General features: G+C 45.0%; 3 protein-coding genes across 3 annotated transcripts in view; 1 reads left to right on the top strand and 2 right to left on the bottom strand.

The window, feature by feature from the left end:
- Window positions 1–17,126: 17,126 nt before the first annotated feature.
- Window positions 17,127–20,325, bottom strand: LOC134008675 (beta-2-glycoprotein 1-like). The gene is made up of 8 exons (XM_062448166.1): window positions 20,148–20,325; window positions 19,591–19,767; window positions 19,295–19,391; window positions 19,020–19,096; window positions 18,646–18,834; window positions 18,071–18,250; window positions 17,702–17,899; window positions 17,127–17,533 (listed from the first exon to the last, which is right to left on the bottom strand). Exons 1-8 carry the CDS (start codon window positions 20,215–20,217, stop codon window positions 17,469–17,471), a joined length of 1,053 nt encoding a protein of 350 aa, XP_062304150.1. The 5' UTR covers window positions 20,218–20,325; the 3' UTR covers window positions 17,127–17,468.
- Window positions 20,326–21,008: 683 nt separating this feature from the next.
- On the bottom strand, window positions 21,009–23,745 carry LOC134008672 (beta-2-glycoprotein 1-like). Its single transcript, XM_062448159.1, has 8 exons — window positions 23,590–23,745; window positions 23,165–23,341; window positions 22,711–22,807; window positions 22,523–22,599; window positions 22,229–22,420; window positions 21,786–21,965; window positions 21,359–21,556; window positions 21,009–21,222 (listed from the first exon to the last, which is right to left on the bottom strand). The coding sequence occupies exons 1-8, from the start codon at window positions 23,657–23,659 to the stop codon at window positions 21,116–21,118; spliced, it is 1,098 nt and encodes a 365-aa protein (XP_062304143.1). The 5' UTR covers window positions 23,660–23,745; the 3' UTR covers window positions 21,009–21,115.
- Window positions 23,746–24,626: 881 nt separating this feature from the next.
- LOC134009180 (protein kinase C alpha type-like) overlaps window positions 24,627–26,768 on the top strand; it is an 85,264-nt gene continuing 83,122 nt past the window's right edge. The window contains exons 1-2 of the mRNA XM_062448905.1: window positions 24,627–24,976; window positions 25,969–26,000. Of these exons, the coding sequence (XP_062304889.1) occupies window positions 24,807–24,976; window positions 25,969–26,000 (202 nt within the window). The 5' untranslated portion in view covers window positions 24,627–24,806. The remainder of the gene's footprint in view (window positions 24,977–25,968; window positions 26,001–26,768) is intronic.

Raw genomic sequence — 26,768 nt, 5'->3', positions numbered from 1 at the left:
GACAGAGAGGAAGGGCGTGAGACAGAGAGGGAGAGAGAAGCGGGGATTGGATCCCTTACGCTGTAATACACACACACAGACACAAACACACACACACACACGCGCCACCCCATCCTGAGACAGACCTCTCCTCCCCATACCCAGTGTTTGACCCCCCTCATCTCCGCCCTCGGCCCTTTCTTCTCGGAGACCTTGTGATCTGTGACCCCTCCGTGGTTGCGGGGGGGACTGGGGTATGGTGGGACAGCTGGGACAACCACCCCCCCCCCCCTTCTCCCCAACCCCCTCCTACCTCCATCTCTATCTCCCATGACCCGTGTCTTGCCTTTGCACTTTTGCTGCTCCACAGTGACACGGAACGACGGCGAGTAGGCCATTTTGAGAATTCCAAATGAAACCCGAGCTCGCTGTGTGTATGTTCCCTCATGTTACAAACAAGGAGCCTTTGTCTGTCAGATAAGATAGTGTTGCCTTCCACCCTTGACTATCTAGTATAGCCCACACTATGCATGTGTGGGCTATACCCACCAGCCTGGTTCCCTCAAAGTAGCACCGATTGTAAACGACTTCTGAGGCATCTCGGGCTCCTCGTCTTGTCGTCTCTCCTTTCCCTCCCCCTGGTTTTGTATCCGGGGGCCGCGCCCACACCTCTTGTTTACTCTGCGTTCTGTAAATAAGATGTAACCCCTCGCCGCCGTCAGCCGTCGCTGATAGAGCAGGCGGGGGGTGAGGGTGGGGGCGGTATTTGTGGCGGTGGAACGCAGAATCTTGGAATTCTTACCCGCCTCATCAAAGGGCGGTCGGTTTGTATCTGCCCGACAATCAGGATGGAGAGTCTGAAGTCTTTCCCAACCCTGCTGACAATGGACAGCCTGTCAAGGGGCTGGCAGAACCGGGACTGGCTGGCGCTCCGTGTCGCACGTAAACAGCCCCCGGTGCTACGCAGACACCTGGAAAGAGGTTCCTCACGGGGGCAGCGGGTGTGGCTGTAGGAAAAGGTTACGTCCGACGCGAGGGTCTTCTTGGTCAGGTGAATGGAGAGTTGGGGAGTCTTTGTCGAGGAATCTCGTTACAGTACAGTTTGAGAAAATAGAGAATACCTGCCTCGTCTGCAAACACTTTACTATCTGGCGAAACAGTGAGGCAAAACAGTGAGGCAGTAGTACAGTCTCTGCTGTGTTCCACTTCAACCTGTTTTAGTGATGTTACAGTTGGTGTCTGTATTGACTGTAATCTGGGGGAAAAGGATGATCATTATCTTAAATATCCATCTTTCAGAATGTATTGCAATGACTAATATGTAAGTCGCTCTGGATAAGAGCGTCTACTAAATGACTAAATGTAAATGTAATATCATTATGAGTGGCTGAATCTGTTAGGTCTGGAGGGCTCGTTCTGCTGCTGGGTAGCTACTTGTCAATAAGGAAAGAGTCCTTCAAAATGACTTTGTCCTCACCTATCAACTCAACACTGGTTCCAGAACCTGAGAGTGAGAAAATGTCATTCCTTGAAACTGTGTTGCTTTATAATCTGTGAACCCTGATAACACACCGAGGCCTAGTCAAACACAAATCTTAGAACAAGTATTGATCCTGTGCTCTTATCACTAGACGCCAGGGTCCATTCTACACACACATTTTTCTCCTGACGTTACTTTCAGTCTGGTACATGAAAGACACGTTTCTCTCCCTGACTTTCCAGGAAATACAGAAAAAAATTACGAAATCATCGATCCGTGATTTCACAACCGAAGTTTGTCGTTCTCCTGCTTCCCCGGCGGCTGTGGGATTCATGCTAGCAGACTGCACAGAGTGCATGAAGATGTTCATGACTGTTAGCTATGCTACATGTACATGACTGTTAGCTATGCTACATGTACATGACTGTTAGCTATTCTACATGTACATGACTGTTAGCTATTCTACATGTACATGACTGTTAGCTATTCTACATGTACATGACTGTTAGCTATGCTACATGTAAATGACTGTTAGCTATGCTAAATGACTAAATGACTAAATGTTAGCATATTCGTTATCCATATACATTTCGACTTCCAAACCATGCATACCTATGTGTGAGTTTTAAAGTTCAGATCTGTGATCAGATGCATGACGCATCAGAGTGCATGGAAATGGAAATTGTAGAAACAGGAACTGCCTCTCAAAATAGTTGTCTTTGTGATTGAAGGTTATCTACTGTAATAACCTGTAACAGTTATCATGTACTGGTACTATCTTAGTCAGTGAATCAATATTCATTCACATTTCAATCGATTTGAACCGTACAGATACATCAAAACACAATTGAAAAGTGTGACAACTTCCCCCGGACTTTCTTCACCAACGAGATGATCATTGATTAGCCTGATCGTATCTTACTTACCTGTCTAATACATTATGTAAAGATAAGTCTTGTGTCTCCCTGCCTGAGAGGGGAGTGCAGTAGGATCGATGTGAAAGCAGGTTTTTACATAACCTGTCACTCAACTCCATTATCGAGCATCTTAATTGGCATGTTGTGGATGCAAATGGAGGAGTGAAATGGTTTTTTTTTTTCCCAGCGTGTCAAAACCCATTCCTGGAGAAGGAGGGCTGACCTCTAGGGGTTATCTCAGCGATGTAGCCACAGGGAGATGAGCGTATTGAGTCGGCTGAATGAAATAAGGCAATTACCAAAGGAAGGTAGCCATCTGTTAAGCAATATTGAGGTAATTAACTAGAGGTAAACGAACCAGATAAGCACATGGTTGGAGAATCCATATTCATTAATGTTGCACAATATTTAACAACAACCTGACAGGAAAAGTTAAAATGTAGAGAAGTTTGGTGTGACCTTTTGACCTGTGGAACATCTTTAATACATTCCAGATAGTTGGTTTATAATGTAATCTCAGATTTAATTTATTAATTTTCTTGTGCTGAAGTTTCTCTTTGGAATCAAATGTACGAAATTGTGGACCATTTCCCTGGTTACATTCCACTCTCAGCTAAACAAAAAGTAATTTCCTCTACTTTTATTGTGCAACCCTTAGAAAGATTCTACAGCATGTTGGTCAAAGGTCAAATTGAAGTTTCACATCCCTACCACTAATCTAGATGTAATCTGGATGATTTATACTATTTTGATAACACAACGTTTTTTTTAAATCTTATCCCTAACTGAGACATTTCCCAGTTCAGATAAACATGGTCTTTGACCTTGTCTCATCATACTTTATTGGGAGACTTACAGTAACATTGGCCCAGCTTCAGAACCACAAGCACAAGAACCTCAGTCAGTACTTCAATGGCCGCCTCGTTCTTTTTTCATCCTTTGTTCTCGCTTGCCTCTCAAGTGACCAACCTTCAGCAGACATGAATGAGAATCAGACAATGAACGAGTGGCGTTGATGACAAGGGGTGGTCTCTAACAAGGAGGAGAGGTCAGACGAGAGAAGCGCCCAGACATCTGCCCACTAAAGCCCACCAGAGACGGAAAACCTTTGTCGGAGACCCTCGCTGACATATCGCACGTCGGGAACGTCGTCTTGAAATATTCATCACGTTCCCCTCTCGTTCTCCTTATTTTATAACAGTGGTAATAAATACATTAGTAGATAAAAGGAATTCTCAACAAACTCCCCAGAGGGCGTCTTCACCAGTGAAGCTTCCACAATTTACATGCTGTTTGTACTCTGTAAAATCAATTAAAAATTTAGAGCTGCCATAGATTCATTATTCATGAGCACATCTTTTTAAATCCGTCGGCAGGCCGACACATGTATATGTCAATTGGATAAATAAGTTTGCATTTGAGGGGACGTTCTTCCCATCACGTATCGTGGGCTAGCAGAAGAATCTCAGCTCTTTCAAGCCGTCTAGGGGAAGATAGTCCTCCAGATTTTTTAAGATCATCCGTTTAGAAAAGCCGCTTTTCCGGGTTCTCTCATACCAGACCGGAGGGTCATCTCTTCTGCCCTCTTGGAAAGGACATAGTGTCCTTTCGCGCAGTTTTACCCCTTCAAATAGCGTCTGTCAGTGTGTCCAGCCTTGTCCGGGGACTCAGGGGAGCTGAGCGCACGCTGGTCAGAAGAGCAAGTGCTCGAGCGGAGCATGGATTATTGATGAGAGGAGTTTTAGAAATTCCGATTGTTTCTTTCTGATGTGTGTTCAATTTGTCGTCACCTGTCAGACAGCAGGTAGGCCCTCAGAAGTGTCGGCTCAGTGAAAGCAGAGCGATTGATCTCTCCTGATAGTCAACCCTGCTCTCCTCTCTCTCCTCTTGTGTTCCACTTCTTGCAGGATCCACGAGAAGACCTGCAGAGATGCGACTGAAGTGAGAGAGTCATGTCGATCTGAGCACACACATACCCGCGCACACACACACGTACAACACACACACACACATACGTGGGTGTCTCTTCTTCTTGTAACATCTTCAAATGCGCTTTTAAAAAAGTTTCTCGCCAACCACATCAGTGGAGGCGAAACTTATGAAAAGGTCTGCCAAGCAACACGGTGCACGCGCACACACACACACACACAAACTTACACACACACCTTTCTCTTCAGGTTTTAAGATTCCTTCAATTTTAGAATCCCCCCCCCACACCTCCGCCCTGTCCCTATTTCTCTTTATTGCATTTTTATTAAAAACATCAATCTAGGAGAAGCTTGCTCCTGACATCTGTTCTGAGGAGAGATGTGCGGTCTTAATGGGAGATCAATGGAGAGATGATGACTCATTCTCAGGTGGAAAGGTGAAAAGTACAGTTTAGCAGATGTTCCATATGACGGCAGGATGGGGTGGGTGGGCAGGAGGTATGTGTGTATGGGCGTGTACGTGAGTGCATGTCTGTGTGATGGTGTGTGTGTTTGTAATTGTGTGTGTGTGTGTGTGTAGAGGGGCAGTCCCATGGGAAACCCTCTTGCCGAGAACTTCCATCCTCTCATAAGCTGGAAAAGCTTTGGACTATGCGTTTGTGGTTTCCTTTAAATCCCACGTTCTGAAACAGAAGCACTTCAGAGATAAGTTCTTTTCATGCAGAACAAACACACCTATTTAGCTCATATAGTCAATCCTGTGATGCAGAAGTCTTCAAATGTGTCTTTGTCAAGAAACTTGATGATAGTGTGTGTGTGTGTTTTCAGATCTTTGGCCATGAATCTTGTGCGGGTAAATGCCTGCAAAGGTAGACAGACAGACAGACAGATTGACAGATAGGGGGGTTTGTGTCCTTGTAGTGACACATAACCACCTCTAGAGGGACATAAGGAGAGAGTAAAACTCATTCCAACTAGGACAATAAAAGCGTGAGTAGAGAGTTTAAAAAATGAGGATTGGCAGAACAAGTAGTATGGCATCAATTACCCATGATCCTCTCTGTGATAGCAGTAGGTGTGGTGAAAAGGGAACGGGGGTGTGGGATAGAGGGAAGAAGAGGAGGGGAGGGGGGGGGCGACTGTACAGTATTTCATCCAGTAATGCAAGCATCTGCTTCTAGTTCCAGTCTCACACCATTGGTGCTCTCTTCCTCCCACACAAGCCCTTCATTCACAGGAAGTGAAAGGGGAACGTTGACAGTTTCATCGATTACAGCGAGAACACGAGGAGGAGGCCATGAAAGCGATGTGTGTATTTACAGCAAATGTGTGTGTGTATGCTTGCATGTGTGTGTACATGTGTGTGTTGTGTTCACGCCAGAACTGGGATGAGGAGTACATGAATTCATGTAAACACACATTTAAATGTAAGTCGAACAGACACAAACACACACACACACGGTACACAGGTGTAGACACAGACACTGATGCGTGGACAACGTTTCTACCGTCAACTTATCTTTGACCATCTCCCATTTGTCCACATCTGTTGGCTGTCGCGGTAGAGCACAAAGCATTTTTGATAGCCTGCACCTCCAGCTTGCACGGCTCAGAGCAGTAAAAGCGTTTACGCTCTATGTTAAAAGCACATCCTTTGCACCGGGAACACATTGGGATTTACACAGACGATATATTAACAAGACAGGGACGGAGGGAAAGGTGTGAGGCGGAAAAATGTGACCTTTGACCCGCGAGGAAGGATTTATAGCAGAGGGAAGACAGTGACAGGGGCGCCCACCTGCACCTCTTCAGGCACTGGGGAGGACAAAAAAGATACCTGTGTCTTCGGTCTTCAGTCTTCGCAGCAATATTCTTTCTTAAGGGGACAGAGGGTTCTTCTGTGAGCTCTTAACACAGGTGCATGGAGCACACATGCATACATACATACATAGAGCACACACACACACACACACACACAAACAGGCACACCACTCGCACCACACAGTCACCTCACCTACCGCACAGCTGTAGATCGGGTTGAAAAGTGCAGGCCTGAATCAGTTCAGTTTAGAAGGACTGCTTTCCTCTTTCTCTCCCTCTCCCTCCCTCTTCGCTCTCTCTCTTTGTCTATCTCTATTTGTCTCTTTTGCCTTCTCTCTCTCTCTCTCTCTCTCTCTCTCTCTCTCTCTCTCTCTCTCTCTCTCTCTCTCTCTCTCTCTCTCTCTCTCTCTCTCTCTCTCTCTCTCTCTTGCTCTCTCTCCATCCATCTACCATGTCCTTGAAAAGGACACACAGAGACAGCCTGGGAACTGCTAACAACCAGAGAATCAGGGCAGCACTACATCAAAGGGCAAGCCGTTTTCACAGAGGCTTACACACACCCACACATACACAAACATTAGGGAACACTTTGGGCTTTGCGCTTGTAAACGTTCATTAGAATGCAATGGGCCAGTGTCCTCCTTTTGACAGTCCGGACATATACATGCAGGCTGTCTATAGGGAAGTTGCTGTCCCTTTCAGCCCTCTGTGTCTCTGAACGCACCCTCAGTGGTTGAACCAGGGGAAAGTGATGGAAAGTGTTGACACCGCTTTGACTAGCATAGCATTGATCTCGTGTTCAGATAGGTTGGCGTATTATTGAGTACAATATCCTACTGTACAAGAAATGACATGATCAATGAAGTCACGTAGCGTTCACAAAAGCAAACCCGGGAAAAGTGTTTGGGAAGCTTGCCTACCACATAGGATTCCACAGTCAATCCCCATTAGAGGTGATTTCAGCGAAGAGAGGCCTGGGGGCAATTTAAACAGCAGGAAAGAGAAGGAGATGGATTAGCCACCATCTCCCCTCCTCTCTCTGATCTCCCCCGACCAGTCTCACGACCAGGAAGCCTCTCTCCGCTAAACCCCTGAAGACTTTATCTACGGTCCCAGTATCGGAGCCCTCGGTCACTGAGAGGATTGAGGGAGGGTGGGGGTTGTTCTCAATGCCTCTTCTTAGAGAGAGAGAGGGGGAGAGAAAGAGGGGGATCACACACGGGAGGTGGGGAAGGAGTGGTAACGAGTGAGGGAGGAAAGAACATATTAATGTGAGAACAGAGGAAGAAAGTGTGTGTGTGGGGTGTGTGTGTGTGAGGAGGATGATGGATACAAGATGTGTGAAGGGCTGAAGTAGGATGAAAGGGTTTTTGGAAGTCATACCAAATTATATCACTAAGACTTTGAGAAATATGATAATAATGGTAGAGATGAAAAGGTTAAAGGTCATCCATTACATCATCAAAGGGTAGACTAAAGTCCTGTTTTACCTCAGGATTAAAGTAGAAATGCCCTTTAACCACTGTGTTTGACTCATACATGTCTTATATATATAACAATTTAGATGTAAAAAAGTTTTTTCAAGAAACAAATATTTTAGTTGGGTTCATTTAGACCGAGAGTGAAACCAACCTTGTTGTAAACTTCACCTTGCATTCCTTTGCCAGCCAAGTTCCACCGGCCCTGTGGCTGGTCAGAAGTGGTCTCACCGCATGCTGAAACGATTACATGATGTCATTGTGGTACAATTTCCCACCAACGCCTGTGTGTGTGAGAGGAAGTGATGTCACAGGTCGAGTCTGAGCCCTCCAGATGGCACTGTGATACACCATGGGAGATACCATCTTGGTCTAATGGATGGGGTGGGGGGGGGGGTCGACTAAATGTGGGTAGAACTCATAAGTTACTAATGAGTCGTGTCGGGGCTTAATGAGTGGGTAGATCTTGTACATCAGTTCCGTTCAACCCACCAAGAACAGCCTGTTCTTTCCCCACCTTATGTAAATATTAATTGAGATTGTGTGACTCACATAAATAAATAAGAACAAAGTCCAATGACTCCCATGGATTAAAGAACCACATTTTTATGAAAAACACTTTCCGGTTGTGATGCAGCATGAGGCAATACGTAATTGGCCTTTGAAGCTAAAAGTTTTTTTTTGTCTTACTTGTGAAAACATTACAGTGACTTGCAACACAACCTTAACAAGTGCATTCTGGTGGTTGGGGATATTTTCTTTTAAGTATAAAAACCAGACACGTTTCCACATTTGAGGAAATATTGTCTACTATTGTATGCTATCTATAACAGATGACTTTTTTTTCATGACTTGTCTATGCGTTTAAGCTTCAGTGCTAAACTGATCATCAGTTTAGAGAACATCAAACAGAAACACACACAACCTAAAAAAACTCTCCTGTGTTCTCATTGTCTGCATTTCAAACGCATTTCGTTTTTTGTGCAAATTGGTTAAGCGCTTAATCGTTGGTTTCAGGAGGGTTAGTGAAGAGGAGGGGGTGTATGAAACAGAGACGGGATGGTTAAAGTGGATTATTATTATATTTGAAGCGAGGGAATAAATTTGGGGAAAAAATAAATAAAAAAGGGAGGCAGCGCTGCAATCGATGCTTCTCCCCTGCGTTCCGCGGGGATTTACGCTGAGTGATCTGAAGTGGCGTCCCGCTGTGCGAACCTGAGTGCTTTGACTCCACATAAAACCGCTCAATCACAGAGCGCCATGTTCCACTAAAAAGCCCCTTATGAGATCATTACCAGGGATGAACAAACAGGCGCTAATGAGAAGAACCAGAGCCCACTTCCTCCTTTTCTGTGCGAGTAGTGTCGAGCTAGAGAGAGATAGAAGGAGACAGACAGAGCGGAAAGAGAGTGATAAGAGATGAAGAGAGAGAGAAATATGGAGAGAGAGTGAGCAAGAGACACAGACAGACTGACTGATAGAGAGAGAGAGAGAGAAAGAGAGAGAGAGAGAGAGAGAGAGAGAGAGAGAGAGAGAGAGAGAGAGAGAGAGAGAGAGAGAGAGAGAGAGAGAGAGAGAGAGAGAGAGAGAGAGAGAGAGAGAAGAGAACTGGAATCCGAGTTGAATCGCTAGCCAAGTGACATGATGTTCATGTTCTGTCTAAGAACTGGCGAGAGCCAAAGCTATCTGCTGCCTTGGAGAAGAACTTCAAGAGTGGGTTGTTTGCAAACTTGAAATGTCTCCTCTTTGAAAAAGCATGACAAGATATTAGTTTGTCAAGTGTACAGTTCATTACCTTGTTAACATCTTATATAGCTACACCCCGCAGCTAACACCTGTAAAGCAAGTAAGACTCAAACATGACTTCATGGTCAACATCTAGCATGGTTCATAATGGTGTGCAGGCACGGGGCATGTGTTCTCTTTACTGTAGTGACAGCAAACACGCTATGCTCTCCCGGGATCCAGTTCCTATCGTCACATCCACCTCCATGCCGGACTCGGCCTCGAGCCCCCCCGACCCCAGTCGCAACATCGAACGAATCCCAGCGCCTCCCCAAACGAGCTCGACCTCGCCACTCTGCTAACGACTCTGCCCAATCAAAACAAAGGGGACCCGGGGCCCGGGTGGGAAGCGGGAGCGCTTGAAACGCGAAACCAGCTTCCCCCCTCGCCTGTTAACGCTCAGAGAGAAACGAAGCGACGTTAATGACGGCCATCCGTCAAACGGGGAACGGCTACAACACACAGCGCCCGATGCAAGGCGATACCGCGTTGCCGCGCTGTTACCACCGGCACACCTGCTTGTTTCCACAACACCGGCCTATTCCCCTCTCACAAGGGAGTGTCACCACAATCCGGGGAAACGGAGGACTTCGGAACGTTAGCTCTAACCTTGTTCTTGTTCCTCTTCAAGTTCTGGGTTTCTTTCAACCGCCAGTATTTGTTTAGTGCGGATGTTCGCGGCATCGTGATTGATATCATTTACAGCAAACACCAGGTTCATGGGGGACTAAACCCACAAAGCAAGGCTTTGGATGAAACAGAGAATACTGTCGATATGAAAGCGCCGAACAGAACAGGTGCTGGACCAGTGATCATCGCAGTTGTGGGGAGGGAGAACCACGGCCAATGACTAAACCAGACATCAAATATCGGGCGCTGAGGTGTGGTTGACAGGTCACATTTGGGGTTGTGGGGGGGTCCGATGAAGTGGTCGTGCGACGTGACGGATGCCTCCGATTCCGGACACATCGGGTGTGACCACATCAAAAAGCCCGGCTGGTCCTGCCTACCGCCACGTCTCGCTCTCCGCCAGCCACGGAACCTTGGCTGCTTCAGCCACATGGACCGTTTCCTAGCCGCACGAGCAGATTAAAAGCCCCACAGCCACATTAAAGGGTTGACCACCTGTCTCCGTCCCCTCTCTCAGGACTGAATCAGACCTCAGGGAGATCCTCTTCCCTCCAAACGAGCCACCTGCTCCCGCTACCGTCCCCTTTAATGTCCGGCCACTCTCTTAGAAACCCACAATGGCGCTTTGTAACAGTGCCCAGTTAAGCATGGAGGCTAACACGAAGAGGACCAAAAAAAAAACACGACACACCGTGCTGCGGCTTAATTTAGTCGGCAAAGTGATACACTGTTATCGGAAGTTGAAAGACGGGCGTTCACTGACCGTTTTCGAACAGAAAACTCAAGAGACGGGACTCGGGAGGGTGGGTTTTCTTTCCCAAACGAACCTGAGCGTTGTTCTCTTAGGTTGTTTGTAGTGGTGTGTTTTCTGTGAACACCGAGAAAACAAAACACAAGCGTGATCCTTCCCCACTTTTAAAGGCTAAGTGGCGGTTTTCTGGTGATAAGATGGCGGTCTCTTCGCTACCGCATCCTCATTATGGGCTGAGATATCAAAGCTCCAACAAAGGTCTTTCATGCGGTGCACAAGGAAAACGTACATTTTAAAGTAAGGAAACATTCAACAAAAACCTCTTGAAATGTTATGGAAATCATGTCGTCAAGTGTAAACTTCAGCCAAACAATCCCTTTTGGGATCCACAAGGCTTTGTGTTTTTTGGTATCGCAGGCCGATATACAATTTGAAACACAGATCTATAAAATGTGTTTCACTTCTGACTGTCTCACCAGTCTATTTGGGGCCGACCGTCTGACTCACTCTCTGTTGATCAGTTGACCCCATTTTCGAATCAATCCACCACTTCTCATATGTACTAAGGTGTGACTCATCTAGTCAGAGAAGCCACTGTTTGAGGATTGCCGTTGCATTAGAGGCCTTGTGCGAAGCACAGAGGGAAGAAAAGCGAACTCCGAGAAAGTTGCAATCAACAAGATCTCTCCCTCCGTCCATCTCCCCGCCCCCCCGCCCTCTCATTTTCCATCTTTTCCTCGCTCGAGGCTAGCTGTTTCATCTTTTGTTGCCACCGAGAAAACATTCATCCGTGACATTTAGTGAGTCTGTTTAACTCGAATTGAATAATAACGAGTGCGAGCGGGACTGATGGCTCGGCTGTAACGGCGTCGCGGTAATGATGAGCGAGGCCGATCGCCCGAGACACCCAACGGGTCAGCTCCAGCCCTTTGATGGGAGTTTATCACATCCAACACAGAGCATCGCCAGCGGAGAGACAGAGAGAGAGAGAGAGAGAGAGAGAGAGATGAGAGAGAGAGAGAGAGAGAGAGAGAGAGAGAGCAGAGAGAGAGAGAGATGAGAGAGAGAGAGAGAGAGAGAGGAGAGAGAGAAGAGAGAGAGAGAGAGAGAGAGAAGAAGAGTGAAAGAATGGATCGGAAAGACATTATATGTGTGTGACACAGCGAAAGCGAGAATGAGAAAAGAGAGAAATGAAAGAAAGAGAAGAGAGGTAGAATCGGGGAGAGTTAGGGAGGAAAAGGAAGAGAGGGGGGAAAAAGCCAGAGAGAGATGGAGAGAAAGAGAGAGTGTTACAACGGATCCTTGCTTAGTGTTAGATTTAACAGTAGGAGTCAGAAAGGCAGTACCACATCAAAGGCTAGATTTTCAACAGTGGGTTTTTCAATTCCATGAAAAGACAAACTGTCATTGTCGTTAAGCTCTGCACAGCTAGTTTTCTCTCAATTCCAGACCAACTTAAAGGTGGATTTCTCTTTTCTCTGTTTCCATGTAGATTACTGTCAATAAACCAGACACGTTGTACGACGGCATGGGTAGTACCTTTGAGCAGTGAATGTTTGATTTATGTCACAGGTACAAGACTGAGCCCCTTTTTCAAGAACATACGCATGTAAACTGACATTTGACCATCAAAGAGGATTGTGCTCTTTCTCCCAAGCTTGCGCTCAGGTCTTGCCATCAAATATAAGAAGATCGGGTCAAATGATCAAAGAGTAACGGGTTTCCAGCACTTAGGTGTTGTTCTATTTCATCAAAGGCCAGCGTTTTCTTCCTCCACAAAAGTAACATGAAACCTCTTGGTAATGGAGGAAGGGGTACTTTTCCTGTAAATTTGTGAGTTTTCATCAACGGGAACAAAATGAAATGAGATCATGGCACAAAATGGCAGCTTGTGTTCTATCCTGACGAGTTACCACACTCCTGCCGTCGTCAACAACACCACCTGTCTCTTTTATCTGAGGTCAACAATGTAAAACCAAACTACAAAGCACATCCCGCTTTTTCTTCTTTTCTTTCTATTTCTTTACCCAAAGTGTTCATCAAACAAGCATACATGTGGCCCCCTCAAGGCCCAGTTTGTACACCTCTTCCTCTGTGCCTAATACTTTTGTTAGGGACCTTGTCGTTACAAACCATAACTGGGATGCGACCAGTGGCTATTTCCTGCCAATAAAGCTGCACATTTGAAAGAGCAGCACATTACATGTCTTTTAAAAAATCCTATGTATTTTAATATTACACCGTGTTTTGTTTGGGCATTTACCCTTAAATGATTTGATGTAAAAAATATATATATAATCCTCAACACATTTATTTCCAAAGCACTTTACTGCAATAAGGGCAAAGAGAAGCTAGAGATGGCAGAGCGAAGAATGAACCAAAATATAATCAGATCCTTCACATCCTGTAGTGCCCTGACGCATTTCCAAAGCAAACCCTACTATGGGAAAAAGGATTGTTTCACTTAAGGTTTTTTCTCTGGTTCTGGGTATTAGTCACTGCGCCAGCTAGATTTGGACCATATGGAAGCAAAGTGTCTTGGTATGTTGGTGTGTGTGTGTGCGTGTGCGTGTGTGTGAGTGTGTGGAAGAGAAAGAAAGAGATAGAGGGATCAGTGGGCGAGGTAGGCATAAGGTGGGCATATGTGAGTCTCGTCTTTGCTGCCAGGTCTATCACATCTCAAAACAACAAAACGACGCCTTTACCACAGCTCTGAATGTTTACTGTTTATAAAAGATGGACATGGAATGACCCTCTGCCTATCATAAGTTAAAAAGCAAAAGTGAGCACACAGCATTTTTCTTTTGACCGTCAAAGTCGTGTCTTGGTCCAAGCTACTCATTGCCTGTACTTTAAATATTATTTCTATAGTAGCACTAGTTCTTATTCCAGATGAAAGTTCTCATTCCCGACTCTTAGATATAGCATCAATTCTAAGCCACTCCAATTTCCAAAGCCATGCCAGTTGGCTGGAAAGTCCCCTGTGTTCTGTAAGCGTGTTTCTGTAAATATTCCATACCGCTCTGGTCTCAATGTCTATGTATCTAGCGACTTCAGAACGGCAACCAGATGCCCTTTGAAATCCCACTGATCCCACTTTGTAGCTGACAACAAATAACACACACTTTTATTACACAGCAAACATCTGATGCTTTCCCATTTTCCCTCCCACTAATCCTTTCAAGTTTGTCCTAGTCGAATGAAACCCTGGGTGCTCTCCATTGCGCTCTCCTCCTCCCTCTCTTTTCCCCCACTCTGTCTCCCTCTTCTTCCCTCTCTTTCTATGGCTCCCTAATCCTAAACGAAAGGGACTTGGACACCACTTGAAAAGTTGGATTTTGAAATAGCCCGAACCACAACTGAGGGAGAACACAGAGAATTAACTTCCAGACAACTCAAACTTAGGGCGAGGAGCTAGACTGGAACAGACAGAGAGAGAGAGAGAGAGAGAGAGAGAGAGAGAGAGAGAGAGAGAGAGAGAGAGAGAGAGAGAGAGAGAGAGAGAGAGGAGAGTAGAGAGAGAGAGAGGTAGAGAGAGAGAGAGAGAGAGGTAGAAGAGAGAGACTGAAAGATGCTTTATATTGTTCAGTAGTAAGACCCAAAACTATAATCCTGTAACAGGATTCATGTGAATCAGAGGAAACGGACACCAGAGCAACTTTTTGGACGAGTGGAAAGAATAGGTCATGTCTGGTGTTTGGGCCTTAGAAGTCACGAGGCTTATCTGCTTCTTGTGATGCTCAGAGGCTTGTTTAGAAGGTGGACCATCAACAGTGACAAGACTACAGATAAAACAACCCAAATGTGTAAAACCCAGGATATACGTACGGACTTAACAGTGGCTGAAAATCAACCAAACAGGGACCGAGATGGACGTCGGCCATGTGTGTGACCGTCATCATGTTGGAACTTTTGACGGAACGTTCCCTTCCATGTGTGTGACGTGGCTGTGGTCTACAGAGATCTCCAGCCTGACGCGGCGAGGTCCATTCGAGGAAGCCCTGGTGAAACAATGCCAGAACCGTCTGCCACCTCCCAGCTGCTTCCCGGCAACAGAACGAGTACTGAAGTCAAATCATTCATGTGTCCATCTCATCCCTCCATATACAAGGACAGACATGAAAGCGTGTTTACATGTGTTTACTTGTTCAAGTTTATTTCCCTCACAGGAACTGAGGAGGAAGGCTCTTAATGGGGAAGCAGGTGTTCCATGGGACCAAAGTACTATAAACAATGGAATCCATGTTGACCAAAAGTTGTTTTTTTTTGGGTGGTACTTAGCCGTAATGTCCCTCGAATCGGCGCAAAACATCAAATTATTGGCACAAACATCAGTCGCAGGACAGGTACAATGTGCCATGTAGCTTCTATCCTGTTGTTCCACCCCTCCTGAAGAGTCTGGCGATTTCCCAAGCTGCACTGCAGCGACTGCGAAGCCTCACGTCTTCAGACGATTAAGGGTAGAGATTACCCCTGCCAGGCAAAACCCTGCGGGAATGGTGGAGGCGAGAGAGAGAGAGAGAGAGAGAGAGAGAGAGAGAGAGAGAGAGAGAGAGAGAGAGAGAGAGAGAGAGAGAGAGAGAGAGAGAGAGAGAGAGAGAGAAAATGAAAATGAAATAAATAAAAAATACACCAAATCTGGTCTGCCAGGCTTATCCACAGCCATACGGAGAGGGTCTTTGGAGCAGATAATAGAAAGCAGGGAACCGCATCAGTAAAACGCTGAACCCTTACGTTTACATAAGTCTCGCCCCTTCATCAACTGTCCCGGATCTTATCAACCCCCCCCCCCCCCTATTTTTCTTCCCCTCCTCTCTCTTCATCCCACACCCCCTATGAGATTTGTCTTTGATTCCAGAATCATGCTGGTGCTAAGCTCCATCTTTCAAAGGTAGGCTTCAATCTGCTGGCCCGGCGGCATTTGGTTACACCGAATAGAATGTTGCTTCACACGAGGAGAGCTGTGCAGTGGTCAAGATTAGATTATAAACTTTTGCATTTGACCTTGATAACCAGATCTCACTTGGATTGGTTGTGGAATGCTGTGGAGTGGAGTCGTGTATCTCAAAGAGGTGACCTGCCTCAAACCATCATGCCCGTGTTTTATATAAGAGTGGGCAACTAACAATGACTTCACTTTTACTGCATGGCCGCACATTGTCCACCAGTTGGAGCTAGTGAGCAACCTATGGCAGAACACATGATTCGTTTTGATAGTACATTGCTCAACCAATGAGCCACATGGGATTTTGAAGTGAAAGTAGCCTGCCTTGGGGTAATAAGGCTGTTTGTTTTCAGATTTCTTCTAATGCAATGTACACAGTTTTGGAAGCAAGTGTCCATAATTTGTCCAAGTGCTTCTCTCCAACACAGCCCTCTGCTCACTAAACAGGTACAGCTCCCCATCTAGTGTTCATGTTGGACTGTTGGACAACCTAAGAGACAAACACATAAAATGTAACCCTTTTTTCATTATTGCAAATAACTCAAAGCGCATCATTTGAAGTTCATTCTCATTCTGCACTAATGACGTTTCCTTTTCTTGTGCACCAGCACACAGCAACATGGTATCTCCTTAAGACACACACACACACACACACACACACTAACCGCCTCACTGGCATGGATGTTGGCCACGGAAGGGCTTTACAACACTTTGAAAGTATTTTCCCCCCCACTTGAGATAAGAGGGAAGGCTACTGAGCGAGAACCAGGCGAAGAATCGGAAAGAGTCGGAAAACCCATTTCAAAGGGAGAGGTCCAAACGCCTGCGAAATCTGAGATGAAACTAACTAACAAAATCTCCTCACAACAATAAATAATGCATCAAGAGGAAACAACATGAAATATCGTTTGATCTCTGCAGAAGGGAGGGGGGGAAGGTTTTAATACAAGTCACGCTCCAGAACATTCATCCGCAACTCTTCTAAGTGTATGAAATAACAAGTAAACAAAACTTTTGTCGAAAGTTAGTCGAAGAGGACGATGTAGCCGCAAACGTGAAGCAGGAAGGGCAGGTATTAGACAAACACCCCTCTCTCATATTCTCTCTGTCCTGTATTCTTCCTCTCTCGCTCCGTACTTACTGGCGCCCCATGCTACCTCGGAGTCTGTTTCCCTTCAAATCCCTGGTTCACCGCTGTAGAAGGAGCAACGGTTCTCATGGTTCTGTACACAGACACCCCCCCCCCCCACCACCACCACCCCTCTCTCCCACCGCGAGTGGGGGTTGCGGCCCTGGCCACCAGCTGTAGTTCCAAGGACGGAGATCAAACCAATCGCCAAGCGGGCTGAGAAACAATGGGTTTCCCATTCTAATCTCTGTTAAATTGGAATCGACATGCAAGGGATGATGGGCATGCTCTGCGACTGGAAGTGGCCCGTATGGTTGTTATTATATTAATAAGAGGAGAGGTGCATGTGCGTGTGTGTGTGTGTGTGTGTGCTTATGCACGCATGTGTCTGTGCTCGCAAAACCAGTTCAGTTGTACAACACTGACCTCTTGTGACCATTTATTTTATTTTCACATTGAATGTATCTCTGTTATGGATAAAGGTTCCCTTTTTCTCCTATTCGTTATTGAAAGTGAACATTTATTTTCACATTTTATTGTTCTTGTTTCACAGAACAGCTTCACAGTTTCATTCAGTTACACAATAAGTGGTTGATGAATCTGATTTTTCCAGTACTCATGTGTTTCAGCATTGTTTTATTTCTGATGGAAGAGAGCTGGACTTCTCTTTGTAGACTTCAACGCTGGGTTCTAAGAGAGGAAACACACACACACACACACACACACACGCACACACACAGTGATACTGTATGTCGTCAGCCTCAATGAGATTTTCTCGTTGGGGTGTAAAGCCACATTTTGACACCCAAATAGCCCAAAAGCCTTCTCTGCTTCAGCATTGGAAAAAAAGGGTCTTACCTTCAAAGCATTCTGGGATATTGAGTTTTCCATCTATGCACTGGATTGGGACAGCGTAACCACACTCATCCTTCTTGTTCATGCAGTAGAAGGAGACCATGTCCTTGTGAAGAACTCTGTTGTCCTTTAGATTCTGTAACCAAAGTTTCTCCCCTTGATATAAGATACGTCCTCTGTCGACCCCGACATTGCACGGAGCTGTGAACGGCATCACACATGGCATTCATCGCTAGCAGTTATTAGCCTGCTGATGCTAAACAGACAACGTATTTTTTATGTGGCAGTGTGGCGGGTAAACAAAACAAAACAGGCTATTGGGAACAGTAGGTGTCCAAATGTTTTGTGACATGAGAGAAAACGTGGTTCTACCCTTGCAAGTCGGTTCAGACGTCCATTGGCCTGATTGTGCACATTCAATTTCAAACACTCCCTCCAGTGTGTAGCCGGGATCACAGTCATAGCGGACTGTCTCCTTGAAATAGTGCTTCGTGAGGATGCTGGCGGACATGTAGCCGTTAGAGATGCTGGGTGGAGGAGGGCAGGAAACAACTAGATTGTAGAATAGAACAGATTAGAACGGTTATCAACCCCGGTCCTCGAGTACCCCCCTGTCCTGCACGTTTTAGACGTTTCTCTGCTCCAACACACCTGATTCAAATGAAGGGGTCGTTAACAGGCTTCCGCATAACTAGATAACGACCCATTGATTTGATTCAGGTGTGTTGGAGCAGGGAAACATCTAAAACGTGCAGGACAGGGGGTCCACGAGGACCAGGGTTGAGAACCACTGGATTTGAATATGCTACAGGTAGCCCACTGCATAAAACAGGTTCCAAAGTGATCACGGCTACAACTACTTCCACTACTGATACTAATGACAACCATGACACCACCAAATAATAAGATTCGTTCAAATTCTGTGATGTCAGCTGTTTATCGCCTACGTCGACAGACGGGTGGCTCGCTCCAGACACCCTGGTGGGTGCAAGTGGCGGTCTTGCTGCCAAAGAGGGCGAGGGGTGGAAGACACTGGTAGGAGACGACATCGCCGTACACAGAGGGGTTATCCGTGAAGATCATTTCGTAGGTCAGTTGGGCATACTTTGGAATAGGAGGTAGCCCACAGGTCACCGCTGCGAGCGAGAGGGGGAAAAAAGAACGACACGAGCGCAATGTCAACAACTTCCCCGGTGTCGTACGGATCTGTGTCGCAAATCGCCAATGCGGCTCACGCAAAACCGATCGTGCGAGTCACTGGGAAGTGGGGAAGTGAGGCGGGAGGTCTTCCCGTAAGTGCGAGCGTTGTTGGGTAACCTACGTTTGCACTCGGGGGCGGAGCCGTTCCATCTTCCGTTGTATAAGCATTCGGAGCTGTCAGTTCCCTCCAGGGTGTACCTGCGGAAACCACACTCAACTTTCAGTCCCGATCGCAGGTCGGATGTCGAACGTTTTGTCACATCAAACAAGAATGATCGAGGTGGACGGGATCTTAGCCTTGTTAAGTTGCTCAGTGAGCCCAACATACAGCCTTCAACTAGTCATGTGATCCCTCCAAACACTTTATCCCGGTGGTAATCAGAGTCCAGTTCTTACCCCTCATTACAGACATACTCCAATTTACTCATGTATTTGCGGTCTGTAAATATTGTCTCTCCGTGGAGTAGTGGGCTGGGGATGGGGCAGTAGTTAGCTGTTCCAGGAACACAGCACACTCAGTCAGCTTGTCTGTTACCTCTCAACTCACAGCCAAAGGTACATGTTAGCCACTATGAGTCTACTGACAAGAGGTAGCCTACATAATGCAGACACCAGGGAAAGAATGAACACGAAATACATTTCATTTGGAGTTGTCGTTAAAATTGGACATGGCGTGTTGTGAATAGACCCACGTTTGCAGCTAAACATCGTCTTGCTCCACGACCCGCTGTCACGGCATATGATGGTTCTGGCTCCATCTGTCGGTGAATATCCTCGTTCACACATGAGAGCCATCTGCTTGCCAGGGTTGAAGATCCGCTGGAGATCCTTTATCTGGATGTGCTCGTCCAGAACCGGCCTACCACACACTGGGAGGATCACATGCACAACATTATACACCCATGCATGCCTAACGCACAGGTTCACTGGGTCGCTAGCGATTGTGAAATGTAAAATCCAGATTAAGACGCAATGTTTCCAATCAATTCTGCCCATTCAGTGTGCTAATGGCAGAGAATGTTTTTAGTCAACCAAAAATAGGGTAGAGAACTTAAAAACTCGATAGGCTACTCAAATATTAGATATCCAGAAGCCAGATATGACCTGCTCCTTGCCACACACATTCGGTCAAGAAACAAAAGCCGTTCAAATCAACCCCAAGTACACATAAATATCAGCAACATAACACAGGTGAACACAACAAAACGTTATTACGTTACTTATGGCTTGAACAGGAAGTCTATCATACCGTTTGACGTAGCAGATTGGAATGCAAACTGAAACAGGAGCAGCAAAAACAACCGCAGGGCCTGCGCCATGGTGCTCTGGCGACAGCTCTGTCAACGCTGCGGAAACGACGACGGTGGACCTCGCTCTAATGTTTCTCTTTCACCAAACAAACAAACAAAAGAGAGTGATGATGACCAAGCTATGTATTTATTTTTCGTTTCTTATCTTTTTACCGGAAAATTGCTTTTGACCGACAGCTGATGTAGATAAACTGGAGCATGATGACACTTCTTTTCTTTTTTTACCGTAAGTCTGAATGTTTTGATAAACATTTGGCAACCACATATTGCATCACTGGCTTTGAAATTCCTTTGTAAGCTGTCTGTGGTCCTTTGGAATATATTGTAATATGTAATCACGTAGTAACTGTGCATGCCTACATTTTACATACAATAATATAATGGTAGGTAGCTGGTGTTTGATAGCGCAGTGTCAGGTTAATAAACTATTAGTTTGTTTCCAGAACTTAGTTATTTCACAGAAATCAGGATGGGGTCAGTGTACTGTGGCTGAGTCCAAAAGAGGCATATTTACTTATAGTTGAAATGTAACTTTTTGCCTCCCTCTCTCTCTCTCTCTCTCTCTCTCTCTCTCTCTCTCTCTCTCTCTCTCTCTCTCTCTCTCTCTCTCTCTCCCCCTCTCTCTCTCTCTCTGTAACTTTATCTCTTTCTGTCAATAGTAAAATGGTGCACTAACACTTCTTGCACTCTATGACATCAGAATTAACATTTACATTTAGACATTTAGCAGACGCTCTTGAGAATTAAAGAGTTATAGAGCAGATTTACAGTAAACCAGCCAATAAAATGGATACCTTGAGTTCAATAAAATAAAACAAACAATGGAGACTTTTATTTGATTAATACTCCAGACATTGTACAGCCCTCCCCTCTTCAGCAAGAATAAGATGTATTGCCTTTAGTTTGGTTAGGGTTTTGGGTCAGCTTTAGGGTTAGGGTTAAGGTTTGCAGCACACATGGAGATTTCTGATGGGAGGGATTTTGGTCGGAGGCTGTAGTCCAACTTTCCAGGTTCTACGAGAAAGAACACAATTCATTAGGCTTCTCAGTTACTGAACCTAAAATCTGAATACCAAAAAATGCCATTCAACACATAGAACTCATTCTTTCAGACTACCATAACATGTTATTATGGTATAGTGAGCCTCACCCTCAAAGCACTCTGGAACCTTGAGTGTACCATCAAGGCATGTGCTTGCCACGGGATAGCCACACTTTTGCTCCTTATTCAGGCAGTAGAAGACAACAGGCTCCCCATGTAAGACTCTGTTGGGTTTGAAGTCCCCAATCCACATTTTCTTGGCGTTGTAAAAGATACGTCCTCTTTTGATCCCAACAGTACAAGGGGCTGTGGAGGAAAACCAAAAGTGACCCTAGTAATTGTCATGTGTTTCAACTGTGCATGTGTAGTCCTTGATGCTCTGCTGCAACAACTACATGCATGATTTGCATGTTGCTTAGGATAGAGCGCTGCTAAATTGATTTATGTCAATATTAAGTCAAAAATACAAAAATAACTGTTCTATACCGTTATCAGTAATGAATTGAATGTGGGTTGAAAGTCTTGGCAGACTTACCCCTGCAAACCGGCTTGTTTGACCAATTTCCAGTTTTATCACACTGCATCTCGGCATTCCCGTCCAGGACGTAGTGTTCACTGCAGCCATACTTGACCTTCTCTTTGTAGCTGTGCTCCCTCTTCACAGCAAAGGTAATGAACCCGTGGTCTATCCCTTTAGGGATGGGACAACTGACCTCTGGGTAGGCAATGTAAGCACAGAGATCATGGTTCATGAAAACACATCAGATCAGGAAGTCCATCTGTGTATATGTGTATCAATTTAATAAAGTGCATTGTCACTGTACCGAAGCCATAATCTACAAACTGCTAATTCTGCTAAGCCCTGCTTTTTTGGACATTGAGTCTTTTTTTTGTCATTTGGACACAGGACACAGATGATGGAATGAAAAAATTCTCTGCAGCTGCAACAGAAAATTGTCAACAAACGGTTTGACTTACCACGGCACACTGGTGGCTCAGTGACTGTCCCATTGGCCAGACATGACCCTCTCTCGTTACCAATAGGGGCTCTAGGTGGCAAACACTCAAAAGTCCAACCTTGTCCATATATGGTTGTGTTGCCTTTAAACTCCTTGTTGTCATAGACAACTTTTCCATTTTGGGGAGCTTGAGGGAGACTACAACTCACAGCTACATGGAAAAAACAAAAACATATTGGAAAAAACATGATTCTGTGTGCTTTGATAATTTATCCACATTCAATCATGAATTTAGTACAGGTAGATACAGCACCTGTACAAAGCGGGGGCGGGTGACTCCAACTCCCATCATGCAAACACTGGCTATTATTGGCTCCTATCAAGACATATCTGTGGAAGACCGAATATCATGGGTCTGTTATGAACCGGAACCTGGAAGACAGATTCTCATCTGCTGAGAAACACACACATCTTTAAAACCTGACACATCATATTGCTCACCCATCATCGCAGGTGTAGTTGAGAACACTCTTGTACGGTACTTCTTTCTTGCCAAACGTCAGGGACTGAAGAGGCTTGGGAATGGAGCACATCTTTGCTACGTGAGAGAGAATGCGCATGATTGACTCAGACCAACCGTCCTGAACACAGTCACATGGTTCCCATGCAGTTTATGATGATAGAGTGGTAGATACTGTGACCCCTGACCCCCATGGGAAAAGAATATGGCTTCAATGGAAACTGGATGAAAGACTCATCCAGCAGAGCATTTTTCAGTTCATTTGTGTTACATTATAATACCAAGCGATGAAGCCTCTTAACTAAACAATAAGAACTGAATTTTAACAGGGAAAAACATATCAGATTTGAAGCCATCACCTCTCGACTTTGGGTCAAACCTATATGCTTTAGGCTTTGGCGTGCCAGAAGTTTCTGGAAAGGCTAATGAACTCACGAGCGCACACGAGTTGTGGTTTGGTCCACTCTCCAGTGGGGGAGCACACGATCTTGCCAGGCGATGATGAAGGAATGTACCCTCGCTCACACGTGATGATCTCCTCCTCGCCAATCTCATACACACGCTTGAAAGGCGTCGCGTCGATGCCGTCCCTTCCAGGCGGCCTCCCGCATACTGGGGGCGAGGACCCAATAGATGGACAGACGTGACAGAAGGATGTCACCCCAGCATACTGGGAGACGTGTCTAAAAGTGCATACCGCCGCACAGGGAAGACACTCACCAAGCAAAGCATTGTTTGTTTTCAGATAAGTATTCTGACTATCATTTTGAGTTGAATTAGGGGTTAGAGATTGTAGAGGTTAATTTACAGCTATACCATAGGTTCTCTCCATATTGGGTGTGTGTTGTCTGGTACTGTACCTTTCACTGAGGCTGCTGTTGTAAATAAGGCCAATGTGCAGAGCAAGAGCACGTTCAGGGCTGGGGCCATCTTCTTAGTTGGGCTGTCAGTGTGTCTCTGTCCTCTTCTCTCCGTGGATGGGATTAGATGGAGGATGGGGATAGTTCCATCCAGTCACGTGACACTACAATCACTGATTGGTAATGTGCAAAGGTCACAGCTCAAACGTATTTGCTGTGGGTTGAAGGATAACTTTTGCAAAAAAGCAGATAGACTCACACATGCACGCATACACCCACGCACACACACACCTACAGACACGGGTGTGTGCACAAACATACACATGCTCACATACAGTACACATACACACACATGTGCGTGCAGACACAGGCAAGTCGATGGACAGGAACATTATATTGGGGGGCATTTTTGGGACATGAACACCATTATATCGATGGGTATTTTTTATGTTGCCATATAATTCCAACTATCATCGCCTGTTATTCTCCCACTGCTCATTAAAATAGCAAGAGCATTAGAACGGAAATTTAGAATTCAGTTACGAGTGCAGCCGTCAGTTCAGTTCACCGTTGGGAATATATGCCTCATAGAATTTTCCCTTTTCACCCTTGGCATTGTTGCCTGAGTGAGTCAGACAGAATTACACAGGTTATGTTGGAATGGCGGTCTATATTTGCCTTAGAATACAAGTACAATAGCAATTAGTAGTGTAAGATCCAAACAGTGACTACATTTATACATACACAGAAGTCTTTAATCCAACAGCGGCCAAAAACAAAGCTAGAACTGTGTATTTTGATAATGCAATTAATCACTAAACACACATGCTATGACAGACTGTGCGTAAAAACAGACACTATAGACAGTATACAGATACACGAACGCACACACACAAACGCGCATGTGGGCACTATTTTCTTTGCGCCGCAAGATGACGCTCAAATCCTCCAAAATTCATCCAGACTGTACCCTCCCACGAGGGCATGGATTGTACTGTGGTGACGTCAGTTCGAATAAAAAAAGGAAGCAGAGCGCTCAGTGAGCTGTCAGCTAAGTAGTTGTAGTAACAGCTAAGGAAAGCTCATAGATAGCAGTGTTTAGTGTTACGACTTGACCACCAATCTCCAGTTCACTTGCAAAATACAGTGCGCCTGAAAAGGCTAAACGTTGGATTTATTAGACATTGCAAACGGAGCATTAACGCAGGGTTTTTGCCATGGCTGATGTTATAAGTGTCAACGATTCGTCCACCTCGGATGTTGCGAATAGGTTCGCTCGTAAAGGTGCTTTGAGGCAAAAAAACGTCCACGAAGTGAAGAACCACAAATTTATTGCAAGATTCTTCAAGCAACCGACTTTCTGTAGCCACTGCACCGACTTCATCTGGTAAGGTTCTTTATTATGTGCAACTGCCTGTTGAATACAGGCAGTCTAGTGAAGTTGGGATTTCAGTCGAGTCTTTGCGATGATGTAACACATTTAGGTTGTGGATAACTTTTCACTGGTCAGACAGCCTATTTAGATTTATGTGTTTCGAAAACCCATAGTGTATTCCACTAGCGAACTTTAGACCATATCGTGTTGCCTAAAATGCACCCCAAGGCTCGTAACCAGTTCGCCCAAGAACAATTATTTGCAACATTGTGTCTGCGTAAAAGGCGAAAACGAACAGCTTTGCTTTAGGTTAGTGTTTAGAAATTCAAAAACTTCTGTCTTCCTTTACAAATGACTTAATGTGGTCAACTCCAAGACTAAGATAACGCACTGAAACGGCATAAGCAGCGCTATTCATAAACGTCAGACGCCTGATTACAGACGCACCCATGTTGACAACGTTGGTCCGGGTGTGTGTGTTATTCCCGTGTTCCAGAGGTTTACAATATTGCCTACAATACAGTATTTGTCAAGGGCTTCTCAAGCACCACCTACTAAAGATTTTGCAAACAAATTAACCCAACTTTGTTTCTACTAACTTCCCATTTTGACATTACTTTATCGAACAAGTTCATCAAAGGAGACAAAAAAGTATTCGTTTTTAAATATCAGGAGAGAGTAAGACAGGTATAGTCTAACTACTACACAACCCAATAATATAGTTGTTTTGAATTATTATAGAAGTACTGTATTGTTATAGAAAGACACAGTATTGCAGTACAATATCAGTCATGCATTTTGTCGAACTTGCAGATTGTGAAAGCAGAGACGGGTTGCTTTTCCCTTCTATATGTTCTTTCTCTCCCTCTTTTCTTTCTCCCCTCTCCACTTCCCTATCTCTCTCTCTTTCTCTTTCTTTCTACTTGGTACTGAAATCATGATTGTCTACGGAATATCTGTGTATCTTACTGTATTTGATCCAATCATCTGCTCTGTTTTCACAGGGGATTTGGAAAACAAGGATTCCAGTGCCAAGGTAAAAAGGATTTGACTGACATCCAGTCCCTCCACTGCTGCCCACTTTACACTGTTGACTCATTCACACTTTCAGTTTTCCTGTGTGTGTCAGTGTCTGTGTCTGTGTGTGTCTGAATCTTTTTCACAATGCGGCCCTCAGATCTATCTCTTTGAACTATTTCTTAATGTTGGCACCTGCACTGTTTGGTCTGAGGAGCTGACCTGGTTTGATTTGATAACAATATTCTTTTAGTTACAGTAATTTGCCAAGTTGGTCGGTTAATGGTTCGGATATCATGTGTATTTAGGTTTAGTATACTGTATTGTTTATTATTTTGTATATTTAGGAGGTTTATTATAATATATGTTAGCTTATCATAGGTGTAACCTATGTTCTAAGTATTAATATGTCATGTTATGCCAGGTTGCTTTGCGTTGTCTTGTCCAAAGAATTTCAGTGACTAGACTGACCCTGTATTGTTCTGTGCATCTGACAATAAAATACTTGAACTTGTGTGGTTGGACCACTGATCTTATCAAGGTTAGATTGTTGGTTTGAAAGCAGAATTCGAGTTTGGTTCACCAGTTCTTACTGTATAGGACAAAGTAGTGCCCCACCTAATCATGATTCACTGTGTCTAATCATGTTGAGGATTATTTACGATTATATAAAAGGATCCTATGCAGACGTTATAGCGAGAACTGGATGCGTGAATAAAAGGAGAACACGTTTGCTCAAAGAACATGGTTCTTGTTGGTTCTAGGTCCCAGCAAGATGATTTGTCAC

Source organism: Osmerus eperlanus, chromosome 22, assembly GCF_963692335.1.
Source record: "Osmerus eperlanus chromosome 22, fOsmEpe2.1, whole genome shotgun sequence".
Classification (NCBI taxonomy): domain Eukaryota; kingdom Metazoa; phylum Chordata; class Actinopteri; order Osmeriformes; family Osmeridae; genus Osmerus; species Osmerus eperlanus.
This window is presented reverse-complemented; position numbering and strand designations above follow the sequence as displayed.